General features: G+C 38.1%; 1 protein-coding gene across 6 annotated transcripts in view; it reads right to left on the bottom strand.

The window, feature by feature from the left end:
• Positions 1–15,922, bottom strand: part of HIBCH (3-hydroxyisobutyryl-CoA hydrolase) — a 69,201-nt gene that overhangs the window by 50,504 nt on the left and 2,775 nt on the right. For all 6 annotated transcript variants that reach the window (XM_027771555.1, XM_027771558.1, XM_027771557.1 and 3 more), the window contains exons 2-6: positions 14,069–14,111; positions 10,909–11,049; positions 8,814–8,898; positions 4,765–4,845; positions 2,704–2,756 (exon numbers count right to left, since the gene is read on the bottom strand). In XM_027771555.1, coding sequence (XP_027627356.1) covers positions 2,704–2,756; positions 4,765–4,845; positions 8,814–8,898; positions 10,909–11,049; positions 14,069–14,111 — 403 coding nt within the window. The remainder of the gene's footprint in view (positions 1–2,703; positions 2,757–4,764; positions 4,846–8,813; positions 8,899–10,908; positions 11,050–14,068; positions 14,112–15,922) is intronic.

Raw genomic sequence — 15,922 nt, 5'->3', positions numbered from 1 at the left:
TTTCTGAGATTATTACTTTCCATCCATACTAAATGACAATTTAGAAAGTAGAGAACTTTTACGTCTTAAATAATTTCACTTTACAACATTCTCAACCCACTGACTTCGGGCACCACTTTGTAGAACAGAGAAGTCTGAGGCCAAATTTATGTCCCTTTATAATAATCTGTATTGACTAATTATTCTTCACTCTGATTCCTTGACCTTGAACACTTACAGTAGATTTTTTTTTTCTTCATTCTTGTAATTCAAAACAATTTACCTGAGCTTTTATCTAGGTATGGGTCTCTTAGTTAATTATCTAAAATGCTCTGTTTCTTTTAATTACATATACCTTAGGTTGGGAGCTTTTGTTTTTACTTCAAAGAAAGTCTTCTTTAATTACATCTGACCACCACTTCTGATACTAGGTTTTGATTTACCTTCTACAGGGGATTTATAACTCCTTTGTTGGTTTCCCAGTATCTTTCTGATAGTCACTATTCATTACCTCAAAACATTTTGGATTAGTTTACCCTATTTCTTTTTAAAATATTTTGAGAGCTTCTCAGGTTTGTCCTCCACAGACATAACGCCACTACCAGTAATGTTAAATTCAACTTTTAATCTACTGTTTCAAAGTGGGATGTCAGTTCTCTTCATCATTTTTTTCTAGTTATCCTTACCTACATTTCCTGTTTCCCCATTCAACCTGCAGCCCTTTCGCCCTTTGATCTGAGCTGCTGACTTCCTCATAATAGGGTTCTTCATTGAGGACACTATTCTTATTTTACATGCTACTGGGTATTCCCATTATTTGGGGACTCATTTTTCCTGGTTCCTTTCACATTCACAATGTAACTCGTCCTTCAACACTTCAGAGTATTACTCTTCCACTCTTCTAAGCATTTTTCCCCTAAAGATTTTACTTTTCCCCAGGTTAACACTTCCTTGACAAAGAAAGGACAACCCATGTCGGCCAACCAGTGGAGGGCTATCAACTACCCTTGATCTTGCTTTCCTTTTGTCTGTCTGTTTTTTACTGTCAGTGGGCATATGTACTCACCAGGTAGACACAGACAGACAGAACGCACCCACCCGTGGGACATGGTTAGACTGCAATCCATCTTCCTCTGATTCTCCATCCTGTCAGGATTTGGAGCTCACATGTATGTATGGTATGTTTTTTAAGCTGCTAGAGTCAGGATTTAAACTGTGGTCAGCCATGTGGGTTCCAGCTTTCTATGCAGAGCACTTAATCACTGTGCTACAGGGTTGCTCACCCCCCCCACCATGATCCTGCTTTCTAATCCTGTAGCTACTATTAGAATCCATTTACAAAATGATATGAAGAATGAGATTCTCAATATCCAAGAGGTTTCATTCAGGGTGATTCTATTAGAACAAGAAGGGGACACTTGCATTCCTAACAACTACATATTGACATATTTTCTATGCAAAAATGTGTCATAATATTTTTGACAACCCAATACATCCTTGAAATAATGAATAGGTAGAATTTTTGAAAATCTACCCTTTGGCCTCCTACCATCAACCTGCCAATGTTCCACCTACCATTGGGGCTCAGAATACACTACCCCGAAATATGGCAACATGGAAGCCATTCTCTGCTTTTCCCTACCTTTCTGTGGGAGAGTTGGCCATACCAGAATTCTCTGACCTGGCTCTTCTGAAAGTATGTCATTAGACCCTTATGCAACCGGCATCCTGTCCTATACCTGGAAGAAAACAATCCAAGAACTGTCTGAATAGGCCTTGCCTAGTTCCTTCCAGTTTATCATCATTGGCTCATACCTGTTTTATCCATCAAACTTCTTCATAACTGTCCATTCTTCACTGAACCAAGTGTAAAAATACAGTTTTCTCCGGTCTTTGTGTCTTTATTTCTGAAGACTCCTGTGTCATATAAAACTCTGACTGAATACATTTGCTACACTCCTCTCTTGTTAGTCTGTCTTTCATTATCAGGGTATTAGTTCCAACTCCTGAGATGAGTGAGGAAAAGATACTGCCTTTTCTCTCCTATACTACCTTTCAAGGCTCAACTCAGCTTCTCCATACAGCCCTTTTCCTGTCATGAAGGTGCATTCTGATCCCTCACTTCTTTTAACGGTTGTCTTTGATATAGTCGGTACTAAACAATTTACCATTACTTCTGTAATAATTTCATGTTTTCTCCAATTCCCTTATGAAGTTGTTCAAGGCTAGTTACATTGCGGACTTCTTTATAATATCACACAGGCAACATAAACATTTATCAACTGATAGAAATGCAGTTTTAGAGAACTTCACAAAGAATCTAAACACTCCCACTAAGGTAGAATTTTGTGCAACAGGTGCAATGGAGGCAACTACAGCCCCACTATTAAGAATCAAAGAAAAAACAACTCTCTAGTTCTTCTGAAGCTGTTCAAAGCAGTTTATTTGCACGTAGAAGAAGGGGCTCTACATATAAACAACACGTGATCAATTTCCATTGTTTACAAAGCTTGCTAATTAAAAATTAAAATAACATGTAATTAAAGACATAAAACATTTGGGGGGTAGAGATATCCCAAATCTGCCAAGATCCAAAATTCACATGTGATTTGGTTTCAACAAGTCCCATTCAACTACATTCGTCAGCTCACTCCTACTTAGTAATTATAAACTGACACTCACAAACCTACTCATATCAATGCTGAGAATAAAAAGTCTACTTACCCCACCCATTGTAATTCCATGAATAAGTGCGACATACGGTTTTTGGCAAGAACCTAAAAGAAACAGAACTGTAATTTTAGTTGTGGTGCTTAGAACACATTCACTTTACCCCAAAAGTCACATATGATATAACAAAAAAATGTATGGCTTGCAAAATACATTATTGTTCAAGTCAATCCATACACAATCCTGATCATTCATTATCATTTAACACATTGAACTTCAATCTGGAACAAATGAAAGCCTTGTGTAACACCACTATTGAGAAATAAAATTAACCTAACGTGCTACTGATGTTTATGTACAGTGGGCTTTTTTTGGTTTGTTTCTTCTTCTAGTTTTGCTATAGAGCACATGTGCTCACCAGACAGAGAGACAAAGACAAAGCACAGTCGTATTCTAATGAACAAACTGGTTTTCTAGATATCTAAAGAGGTACCTGGCCACATACAGAGAAGTATAGCATACAAGAAAGAGCCAACACTGGCAGTTTGAAGACCCAGATTCTAGTCTTAGCTTTATCATTAAATTTATTGGTAATTCAACCAAAGATTAAATGCTAAATACATATGAATTACATATGACATATAGGCTAAGCATCTCTAATTAAAAAAAAAAAAAAGTCTGAAATCCACAAAACTCCAAAATCCTTATTTATTTATTTATTTTCAGTTTTGTCAGAGTATGCTAGAGAGACAGAGAGGGGGGAAAGTGAGAAATGATCCCTGAGGAGGATGGCCACACGACAATCCTTCTCCTCCATTCTCCTGGGGATTTTGGCATGCACACACATGCACCTGGTGTGTTTTATGCCACCAGGTCCAGGATTCAAAATGCAGTCAACTATGTGGGAATCCAGCACCTTAGCCATCATGCCACCTGCTAGCCCCAATTCCAAATCTTTTTAAGTAGTGACCATTACGCCATGAATAGCAGATTCCACATCTGACCTCAGATGACAAGTTGCAGTCAGAATGCTGCAATACAGGCCCAGCCGTGGTGGCACAAGTGGAAAGTGCCACTGCACAGTGATTGAGGCAGCATGGGAGGCATGGGCTCAGTCAATGGCCCAATCTAGATACACCAGGTACAGCAGCACATGGCTGACTGCACAGCTCGAGTCTCAGACATAGCAGCCCGAAAAAACATGCCAGGTGTGTGTGCCTGCATGGAAATCCCAATAGGAGAATGGAGAAGAGAGAGCAGCATGGCCGTTGCCCCCGGAGAGTGCTTTCTCACTTTTTCTTTCTCTGTCTCTCTCCATCAAGCACATGTGCTCTATAGCAAATTCAGTGATGTCTATTAATTTGGAGCTGGTGTGTACACAAGTATTTGTCATGATATCCTCTGTAATTTAACTTTTAAAGCACACGTTTGATAGAAGCACTATGCCATTTCCAATAAAACACAGAACCTCAGCTCTATAGACATTGTTATTCCAGAGTTTCTCAAGAATTAGGAAATGATACTTCATTTTACAAAAAAAAAGTAGTGCTGACGTTTTTTTGTTTTCCAGGTCATATGATCAGGAAATCACATTTTCACATTGATTTCTTTTTTTTTTTTTTTACTTTTTTTTTTTTTTGAGAGAGAGATTTTCGCTATAGGGCGCGTGCGCTCGCCAGACAGACAGAGACATAGAGACAGAAAGCGAGAAATCACCCCCCAGGGGGGATGGTCACGCCGCAATCCCTTCTCCTCCATTCTCCTCTCGGGATCTTGGGCACGCACGCACACGCGCCCGGCGTGAGTTTTAAGCCACCGGGTCCGGGACGCGAACCGTGGTTGACTACGTGGGAGTCCAGCGACCCAGCCATTACGCTAACTGCTGGTTCCCCACATTGATTTCTTGACAAACAGCAACTAAGTATAGCCTATTAATATTAAAGAGTAATTGTTCTAAAATAAGCAATCAGAATAATTTAATCAACTTTAGTTACACCTGGCACATATTTATATAAATGTTTAAATAAGAGTGCGTACAGATTACACTCTTAATAAACCATACTGTCCACCTTATTCCTTGATTCCATTTCAAAGCTCTCAGCAGGGCAGACATACCAATGGCATTATTCAGTATATACTCTTCTCTGAAGAAATCTTGAACAAATGTCTCATTTTCTTTTTTAGCTTCTGAGATTGCTACAAAAGAGTGAGAAGAGAGAAAGGGGAATGGAAAGAGGAAGGGAGGGAAGAAGAAAGGAACAATTACAAATTAAAGGTGTTTTCTAGTCAATATAGTCAAGTAGATTAAACTAAAACTTTTATTGATAAGTAAAAAAGGACATGGGGGACTCTAAAATGGTTGCAAAGTTTTGAAGTTAACCATGCACAGACATATTATAATCAAGATCCATAGGCTACTGTCAAAGTCTTAAAGCAAAATATGTTATTCTTACTTTCTATACTTGTTATAACATGTTATACTTATAAATTATATATTCCTATAAAAACACAGAACACATTACCCATATATATATATATATATATATATATATATATATATATACACACACATAGGCATGTGCATAGTGCTATAGCACATTCCATCTCATTTAATTATTTCTGCCATACTCATTTCACCACAAAACTTTTATTGAGCATCTACTATGTACCACGAACTGTTTTAGATGCTACAGGGAACAAAAAGCAATAGGAGATGGCTACCCTGGAATCCAGGCTACTGAGAAAGACGAACTAGTGAAACACACTCTTTGTGCTATGTTTCCTATATAAAGATGGGGTGCTACGGGAATGGAACCAAGAGAGGTATATTTTATTTTTAGAGAGAGATTTTTGCTATAGGGTGTATTACTCGCCAGACAGAGAAAGTCAAGAGAGAGAGAAAGCTAGAAATCACCTGGGGGATGACTATACTGCAATCCCTTCACCTGTTGGGATTTCGAGCATGCATGCACATGCGCTCAGCATGAGTTTTAAGCCACCGGGTCCAGGGCTTGAACTGTGGTCGATTACATGAGAGTCCAGTGATATAATCATTACACCATTGGCTGGTCCCGAGAGGTGTGATTAAAAGAAGACTTCCCAGAAAAGTTAAGCCTGAACCAAGTTTGAAAAGATAAGGAGACACTTCCAACAAAATGATAGGGTCAGAGTTTGCAAGTAAAGAAAGCAGTAGTTATAAAGGCACAGAGCCAAGAAAGAAAAGAAAAAAGTAAAATCAAGAATCAAGTAGTTTTCTTTTTTCCTTTTTTGGGAGAGGTTTTTGCTATGGGGTGTGTGCACTCGCCAGAAAGACAGAGAGAGAAAGAGAGACAGAAAGTGAGAAATCATCCCCTCCAGGAAGAAGGGCCACAATCCCTTCTCCTCCATTCTCCTCTCGGGATCTTAGGCACACACACGTGCCCGGCGTGAGTTTAAGCCACTAGGTCCAGGACTCAAACCACGGTCAACTACATGGGAGTCCAGCGACATAGCCATTATGCCAACTGCTGGTCCCGAAGCAAGTAGTTTTCAAACACTAAAAGAAAATGGTAAAAGTTTTGGTTAAGGAGGTAAATTATTATGCTTTTACTATGTTACTATATAACTACAATAACAATGTTCTTATTTATTAACAATAGCAATGAAAATGTAACTTCTCAAGGACAGCAAGCTACAACTGTTGACTTAATACAAAAGAGTTCAGTGAATATCTGCTGAAAATCAAATGGTTTCACTTCTACTGCAATCTACTATTATCCAGAGTTCACATCTACCATATTCCCATTCTAGTCAATCTCAAGACTCCCATCAAAAGTTTCTCTTGTATACTATGTAAGCTCATCTGCTTTTCCCATCTTCATGTCCTATGAAAATTACCTACAATATAAATTAAATGCACTACGTATACATGTTTTCTTTTTTTTAATGGGAAAGCATTACACAAGAGTAGTTGGCTATAGACATTTAAGCTAACTCTAGAATTCTGATTTATCTTCCTTCAAAATGTACACTTTTGCTGACTTATTTTCCTGTTTTTCAAAACTAGGATCTGACATCTACCTTTGTCACTCAGAGGTTTCCAATGATATATGCCTAAAAATAAAGGCCCATATCCCTAATCCTTTATTCATTTCTTACAACTACTTACTAATTCTAAAAGAAAAGAAATTTAAATTGTATCACCTTTGGAATAAAGTTCTTTTTTCTCAAAAATGTAAATTTCCTTTAAATTTTATTCTATCTAATTTTTAGTCTGATCAATTAGTTCCATATAAATTAATGAGATTCACAATCATTTTTTTTTTTAATTTTATGAGTGCCCACTTATTGTCTTGGACTATGAACTGTAAAGAAACAAAATTTTCTGGAATTAAAGTCCATTGCTTGATATAGGTAAACTAGAAATTTTTAAATGTATAATTTTATTTCCAAACAGCAACATAAAATTAGGCCTATATGCAGAAATAGCTCACAGCCAGAAGAAGCTAAATTCAATAAGCCTCTGCCCATCTGTAAACTTTGGTCAGTAGGCTGAACTCCAAAGGAAGGACTGGAGTCCAAGACCCAGTGGCTTGCAAAGCATGCTAGGTACTGGGTCCATGTGTGTATGTGCCCAAAATCCCAAAAGGAGGGAGAGATGGAGGAGAAGGGATTGAGTGAGAGTGACCATTTCACACGGGGGATGCTTTCTCATTCTCTCTCTCTCTGTCTCTCTCTGATGAGCTCACACACCCCTCTAGCAAATTAAAAAATAAAAATCATATCGTGAGCAAAACAAATTAAAAGACAATGCAGTTAAGGAATCAGCTTACACAGTTTCCATAAAATGAAGCTTTATTAATAAAACTCATTTACCCTAGCAGGTATTTGAAATGATGTCCCATATCCAGCTTGTTTATTCCTATAGTAACATTTTGTGCAAACTTGTAAATGTAATGAAAAAAAAAGCCAAAGTTTGCTGTTTTAACGTAACACACAAAACAAATATATGAATTTAAAACACACATACACAGAAATCCATCCCTTAACCTTTAAGAAACAAACACAAAGTGTAAAAAGTTTTCAATATATAAAAAATAGTAATGACTAGTGGCAATGCAGTAAATATATGACTTTGATCCTGAGAACAAACACATTACTGGTCTTTAACATTTAAATGTGTACAGATTGACCTGAATAATTAGAAAAAGAAAAATTAATGCTTTTTATTTATCTTAACATAGGTGCACAAAAAAATATACTTACAATATAATAGGATGCGTATAGCTAAATACATAGAAGAGTATTTGCTTTGGGATCCAAAATAGTGGAAAATTATGTGAAAAGTTATGGAATTACATAAGATAATAGCTGGATAATGGTAAGTCACTCAACAAGGCCAGGTTACATAACCAACAGAACTGCTTAATATCTGCTAAAAAAGAATTCACTATTCCCCTTACTTTTTAAAAACTGTAAAAATAAGTCTTTCATATTTTTCTTTCTTTTTTTTTTTTTTGAGAGATTTTTTTGCTATAGGGCACATGCGCTAGCCAGAAAGAGAGAGACAGAGAGATAGAAAGCGAGAAATCACCCCCCAGGGAGGATGGCCACGCTACAATCCCTTCTCCTCCATTCTCCTCTAGGGATCTTGGGCACGCACATACACGTGCCTGGCGTGAGTTTAAGCCGCCGGGTCTGTGACTCGAACCACAGTCGACTATATGGGAGCCCAGCGACATAGCCATTACACTAACCGATGATCCCTATTTGATTTTTTTAAGAGAGATTTTTGTTATAAGGTGCATAAGCTCACCAGAGAGAGGCAGAGAGAAAGTGAAAAATCAACCCCCAGGGGGGAGAGTCACACCGCACGCAATCCCTTCTCCTCCATTCTCCTCTTGGGAACTTGGGCATGTACGTGCATGTGCCCGGCATGAGTTTAAACCACTGGGTTCGGGACTCGAACCATAGTCGACTACATGGGAGTCCAGCGACACAGCCATTACATCAACTGCTGGTCCCTATATATTTTTTTTCAAGTTAACATTATAAGACTGTATTAACTTTATAACCAAAAAGTTAGTAAAAAGTAAAGCAAATTATGAATTACTGTAAAAGCCTGTCAATACTTTGTCAGTTCTGAGGAAAAAAGCATTTAGAGAAGGGGAAGAGAGAATTTTTACCTCTGACATCACCCCCAGCACAGAAAGCCCTGTCTCCAGTTCCCTTTATAATGATCAGGAAAGTTTCAGGATCTTGTTCCCACTTCTATCCAAATATAAAAGAAGATGGTATAAGCACTTTATAAATACAAACTCATTAAAGATACAACCATATGCACATATACATATACATTCATATACATATATGTTTCTATGTATATACCATTTTTTCTGTTACGAAGTATATCAAGAAGAATGGATTCCATTCCATTCTTCCTTGAATGAACTTCATTTTCTTTTCTGAGATAAAGTAAAGGCATTCCAACAAGGTTGCTAGATGAACATATTTCATGATCCAAATTCTATGATGGCATCTGAAACCTCTGCCATGATAACTTTACAACTAAGACTAAATTTGGGCTTAATAGTATTATATTACGTAAACTTATAAATCTGGTGAACAACTCAAAGAATGCTGAGATAAAGCAGAACCCTTTCTACTGGGGTGACAAAGGGTTCTGTTCTACTGAAAAATTTCTGAGTAGTAAGTATTGATGACACAGGGAGGTATGGTATTGTCTGTTGAGGATGTTTTGTGGTTTTGTCAATTGTGTTGGGGAGACTTGTTCACCTGTTGAAATATCCATTTTGTAAGACAAATAATAATGTGATTGAATGTATAAAAGAAAATGAAATAAAAAATATATTAATTTTAAAAAGAACTAAAAAAATTAAAAAACAATATAAATGTCAAAAAAAAGGGAAATCACCAATGATACTGATATGTAAGTGATTTAGAGCTGGTAAGAGAAGGTAATAAGTAAATGAATCAAGTAGCGATGGAATTCAAAAGGCTAAAACAATGGGTCAGATGAAAACATAGCTAACGAGAGACAGAAATTTACAGGGAGTCTATAAATGCTATACTAGAGAATAAAAATATACATGTACAAGGAAGAGATACGGATAGATAAATGTGACTGTGTAAAAGCTTAAGGTAATATTGGGCAACTTTAATAAAAATACGTTATTCTGTCATGGAAATTTCTACTTGCTTCTACTCTGGCCCAGATCTAACCTGCAACACTTGGCCTATTTCTACGTTTGACACTTTTGGATACTGTAAGGTATCCCAAGCAAAAACATAAGAATACAAGAAGGACTCATCAATGAAGAATTATGGAAGCAGTGGCTAGGTACTTGGTCAATACCTACACGGCAGACTCTATTAGGTACATAACATATATGTGTGTGTGTAAGTGGGTGTGTGGGTGGGTGTGTATGTATATATGTGTATGTATGTGTGTATATATATATATAAATATATATATATATAAAACTTCATTTAATTTTTATAACCAACCTAGAATTATCATCACCCCCATTTCATAGGTGAGGAAAGTGAAGCATAGAAAGATCAGCTTTTCCAATCTACAGTTAATAAGTAGAAATCTGCATTTCTTTTGCTTCTGTCTGTCTTTCTTTTTGAGAGATTTTTGCTATAGGGTGTATATGCTCGCCGGAAAGACAGAGAGGTAGAAAGCGAGAAACCACCCCACAGGAGGGATGGCCACACCATAATCCCTTCTCCTCCATTCTCCTCTTAAGCTCTTGGGCATATACGCACACCTGGCCTGAGTTTAAGCCATGGGGTCTGGGACTGGAACCACGGTCGACTACATGGGAGTCCAGTGACATAAATATTACACCATCTGCTGGTCCCAAAATCTGCATTTCGAACACAAGTAATCTGACTTTAAAGTCCTGTGTTTTTCTACTGTCCCATGTAGCTCACATAGAAATGTTTATGGCCTTTTCTAAGAAAGGCAGGACAAGCAGTTTAAAAACAGTTGTCCTCAAACCAAAAGGCTGTCACGAGACAGTAGATCAGATTAGCATGCTCAAGCCCTAAGATTAGGCAGAAACACTATTACTGATTGTGAAGTCAGAGAAACAGACAACACAAAAAGAAACCTGTGAACATGTAAGAGCTGTGGAAAGGCCTTGATTGCAAACCCCGAAGTCTCCTATGATTCTACCAAAGAAAAATATCAGGAGTGTTCTATTACGACATACTTTTTAAAGGATCCATATAATGCTTAAGAAAATTTCAAACCTTTAGCTGTGCATAAATCTGCCGAATCATATTAAGAGTCAGTGCATTGAGGAACTTTGGCCTGTTCAGTGTTATCACTCCTGCACAACCTCTCCTTTCCAGTAGTACTTCTCCTGCCGTAGCTGTATGCTTGGACATTCTCTGTAAACAAAGAAAAATGTTACAATAAAATTTATTAGGTTTTTCTCAAAAGCAAATATCAAACATACACATCAAAAGTGCAAATATCTTATGTTAACAGTAACTAAAGAAAGAGATAAAGAGGAGTATCTGACAATTATTAGATTCCAAACTATGGATTGTCAGAAAAGTCATGACGTATTCTTCCATGTTCCTACACAAAAATGTGTCATGACTTTTCTGACAATACAATAAATTGTGTACACCTCTTAATTTTTTTTAATGTTTATTTTGTAGTGAACTGAACCAATTAATTGATAATGGAGCTTAGTCACATAGTTTCTTGGACTATGACATACCCTTAAATATCTTCATTTATTACTGTGTCAAACCTTATGTTAAGTACCAAGAAAATGAAGATGGGGGGACCAGCAGCTGGCGTAATGGCTATGTTGCTGGACACCCATGTAGTCAACCGCAGTTTGAGTCCCGGACCTGGTGGCTTAAACTCAAACTGGGCATGTGTGCGTGCATGCCCAAGATCCCGAGAGAAGAATGGAGGAGAAGGGATTGCAACGTGGCCATCCTTCCTGGGCGGGTGATTTCTTGCTTTCTGTCTCTCTGGTGAGCGCACACACCCTATACCAAAAACCTCTCAAAAAAAAAAGAGAGTGAAGATGAATGAGAGGACAAATCATTCTGACTGCAGTAATTGTAAACTATTGAGTTGTCAGGAAAGTCATGATGCATTTTTGCCACTGATTTAGTGTCTGACACTCTCAAACACTTTTCCTTAAGGCCATCAACATGGATGATGAGCCTTTTTTGTACTTCCCATTGCTCATCTGCCCATGTCACTATCACAGGTAGTCTACTTACAGTCTTTTCTTTTTTATATTTCTATTGTAAGACATGAAAACAAAAAATCACTGAAAATAATAATTCACCAATTTCTACACTATGTCAAAAACCCTTGTAAGTGGGGCCAGCAGTTGGCGTAATGGCTGTGTCGCTGGACTCCCATGTAGTCGACCACAGTTCACATCCCGGACCCGGTGGCTTAAAACTCACGCCAGGCACGTGTGCATGCGTGCCCCAGATCCTGAGAGGAGAATGGAGGAGATGGGATTGCGGCGTGGCCATCCCCCCTGGGGGTGATTTCTCACTTTCTGTCTCTCTGTCGCTGCGCTATAGCAAAAACCTCTAAAAAAAAAAACAAAAAAAAAACAAAAAACAAAAAAAAACCCTTGTAAGCACAACCCAACTCAAGAAACAGAACTTAGCTATTGAGAGGAGCAATTTGCCTTGGGCATTGGAATTCTCTGTACTTTATTGAGGGGTTTGCCTGAATACAAGGGCCTGATTACTCTTTGCTTGTGTCATTTTTCAGGGTTCCCCAAGTAATCTATGTACATAGTCTAAGTATGACTCATCAATACTGATCCAAGTTCTTTTCCTAGGCAACTCCTCAGTCCCCATGTAGATCAGCTGATTAAAATAAGTAAAAAGAGGAAGAAATATTACAGTCTTCACAGCCCCATATCCACCCTACTGAGGTTTAATCAACTCACACCCTGCAGTAGTTATTTAGCTGCTGTAGGAGGCTGTAGGATGCAGCAGGTAAGTCCTTGGAGTCAGATCAACCGGTTCAAATCACAACTTGGATTTACTAACTGTGTAACTTAGGGGCATGTTATCTAGCCTCTTTGTTCCTTAATCCATTAAATCCAGAAACTTTTCTAGCTTTTGAAAAAGTAACACAGTAGATATGTCATACCATATAAAACACCCCAAATAGAGTCTGGGACAGTATACCATAATCAAATGCTTTTATATCTCTGTAACAAACTATAGATAGTCTCACTAGTCAGGCTAAAAGAACTTCATGTACATGCAGGTCAGATTTTGACAACAGATGTATTTAGCACAAACTTATAGAAAACTTTTGGTTTGGGGCTTTTAGAGATGCAGATAAGAGATCTGTATTATCTACCACACAGGACTGTCATGTGAATTGATTGAGCTAATATATACCAAGTACTTCGATAAGTCCTGGAGAACAGCAAGGGCTCTGGCAAGTGACATTTGTATGTGCAAGTTAGTTGTCAGGCTCTGTGGGGAGCCAAGAAGGAGACTTGAGGAACGTGTAGGACGTGACCACTAGATGGAGACCACGGTTATTGTCTGGACCTAACCTTGGGTGTCTGAATTGTTATGTGTAGCATGTTCCAAGTATTGTTAATTGTTACAACAACCTGATAAACTCAGCAAGGACTTTTGAGTCCCATGTTAAGGAAGCCAAATGTTTCTGTATAAAACACAGCAATAAACTTAACTTGTGGCTGACCAGTATTGACTGGCAGTCCTCCCGTTTCTATCCTGTCCTCTTGTCTTTTCTTTAATCCTCGCCTCCCCCGCCCCAACTCACAAACTGTTCACCGTCGGCGGGTTCGACAAGGCTCCAAAGGGATATGAAAGTGAATAAAAAATTACTTCTCCCTTACAATTTGGTAAACTAAGGGCATATAATCCTTGCAAGAGTACCATTCATACATCATTAGCTAATGCATATAAAATCATTACTATTAGGTCATCGGAAAAGTCATGATGTATTTTTGTTTTTCCATGTAAAAATGTGTCATGACTTTTCTAACAACCCAATACATGCCATGTACTATGCTAGATTTTTAACTGCATTATCTTTCTTATCATTTATAACCACTCTAGAGTAGCTATTATTATCCTCACTTTATATATGTCAAAAGTGAGGCTGCAAGAGACCAAGTAATCTGTCAAGATTAGGTAGTGGACCCACTGCTTAAACAGAACATTATGAGTTGAAGATCCACACTCTTCACTATAATCTTACGCCACCTCCTATGAGGTTATGTGTCAAGACTTGCCACTATTAAAATTGAGAGTCATCATATACCAGAGTCGAAGAAAAGCACCATCTCAGTATTTCGCTAAGTCCCTAACAAGGACATTTTAATCTAATAATGGAATCTAATAATGCCAGCAAAACAAATTCCACACTTACCAAGTGTTGTAGTATGATATTAGTCCTTTTAAATGAATTAAACCTGAAACAAACATAGAATACAATGAGCACAGGAATCTGGGTAGTTATGTCTCAGTTCATAAATACCATATTGCCTTTTGCTTTGGCCTTTTCTAAAAGGTATTAGAACAAAAAGTTGTTTAAATAAAGATTTAATTCTCATTCATTGCTGGTAGGAACAGAAAACAGTACAGCCACTTCGGAAGACAGTTTGTTAGCTTTTTTATTGTTGTTGTTTTTATTTATTTATTTATTTATTTATTTATTTAGGAGAGGTTTTTGCTAGGGCATGTGCACTTGCCAGAAAGACAGAGAGAGACAGAGAGTCAAAAAGTGAGAAATCACCCCCCCAGGGGGATGGCCATGCCACAATCCCTTCTCCTCCATTCTCCTCTCAGGATCTTGGGCATGCACGCACATGCGCCCGGCGTGAGTTTAAGCCACCAGGTCTGGGACTCTAACCACAGTCAGCTACATGGGAGTCTAGCAACAAAGCCATTACACCAAATGCTGGTCCCAACAGTTTAGTAGGGTTGTTTTGTTTTGTTTTGTTTTTTTAAACAAAACTAAACACTGTTACCATCTGACCCAGTAATTGTGCTCCTTGGTATTTACTCCAATGAGCTGAAAACTGGTATCCACAAGAAAACCTACACATGAATTTTATGGGAGCTTTATTCATAATTGCCAAAACATGGAAGTGACCAAGAAGTCCTTCAACGATTGAAGGACAAACCAGCTTTCATATATCCATAAAATGGAACATTACTCAAACATAAGAAATGAGCTAAGAAGGCCAGCAGGTGGCATGGTGTTTAAAGCACTGGACCCCTACATAGATGACTGTGGTTCAAGTCTCAGACCTAGTGGCTTGAAACTCACACTAGATGCTTGTGCATGGGTACCCAAAATCCTGAGAATGGAAGCGAAGGGACTGCGGTAAGTCATTTCTTCCTGGGGGATGGTTTCACACTTTCTCTCTCTCTCTCTCAGGTGAGTGCACATGACCTATGGCCAAAATTTGAAGAAAAAAATATATATATATAAAAGCTACCATTACACACAAAAAACCTTAAATGCATACTAGTAAAGAAAAGAAGCCAGTCTGAAGAGGCTATGTACTATAATTTCAACTCTATGATATTCTGAAAAAGACGAAATTATGGAGTCAAGAGAAAGATCAGTGGTTACCAAGGGTTACATAGAGGGAGAAAGAGATGAACTCCATGCACATGTGTTCCCATGATCTGGGGCTAACTGACACTGAAAGAGGACTGCAGCATGAAGACCCTGTGAGGGTGGAAGGGAGGTGCACATGCTCACATCCTTTCTCTCTCAAGAAAAAACCTTAAAGAAACATGTTTTTTTTTTTGTCTTGGAGAGATTTTTGCTATAGGGCGTGCATGCTCGCCAGAGAGACAGAGAGATGGAGAAACATAACCCAAGAAATCACTCCCCAGAGGGGAGGGTCATACCACAATCCTCCTCCATTCTCCTCTCAGGATTGTGGGCTCGCATATACATGTGCCTGGTGTGAGTTTTAAGCCACTGGGTCTGGGGCGCATATAGGCCATGTGAGAGTCCAGCGACATACCCATTACACCATCTGCTGGTCCCTAAAAATCGCTTTATAGAGGTTCCCTGACCAACTCTTCCTGTCTAAATCTAGCCCTCTTATAACTGTACTTCTTTAAAACACTAACCAGAGTTGATAATTAGATACTACTTTTGTCCAAGTATTTGTTTCACATTTGCTCTCCTTTGAGACTCAAAAGGTCTTACATAAAAAAAAAAAAAAAAAAAAAAAAAAAAAAAAGAAAACAACCGACGACC

Source organism: Tupaia chinensis, unplaced genomic scaffold (genome assembly GCF_000334495.1).
Source record: "Tupaia chinensis unplaced genomic scaffold, TupChi_1.0 Scaffold000225_1, whole genome shotgun sequence".
In the NCBI taxonomy this organism is placed as follows: domain Eukaryota; kingdom Metazoa; phylum Chordata; class Mammalia; order Scandentia; family Tupaiidae; genus Tupaia; species Tupaia belangeri.
This window is presented reverse-complemented; position numbering and strand designations above follow the sequence as displayed.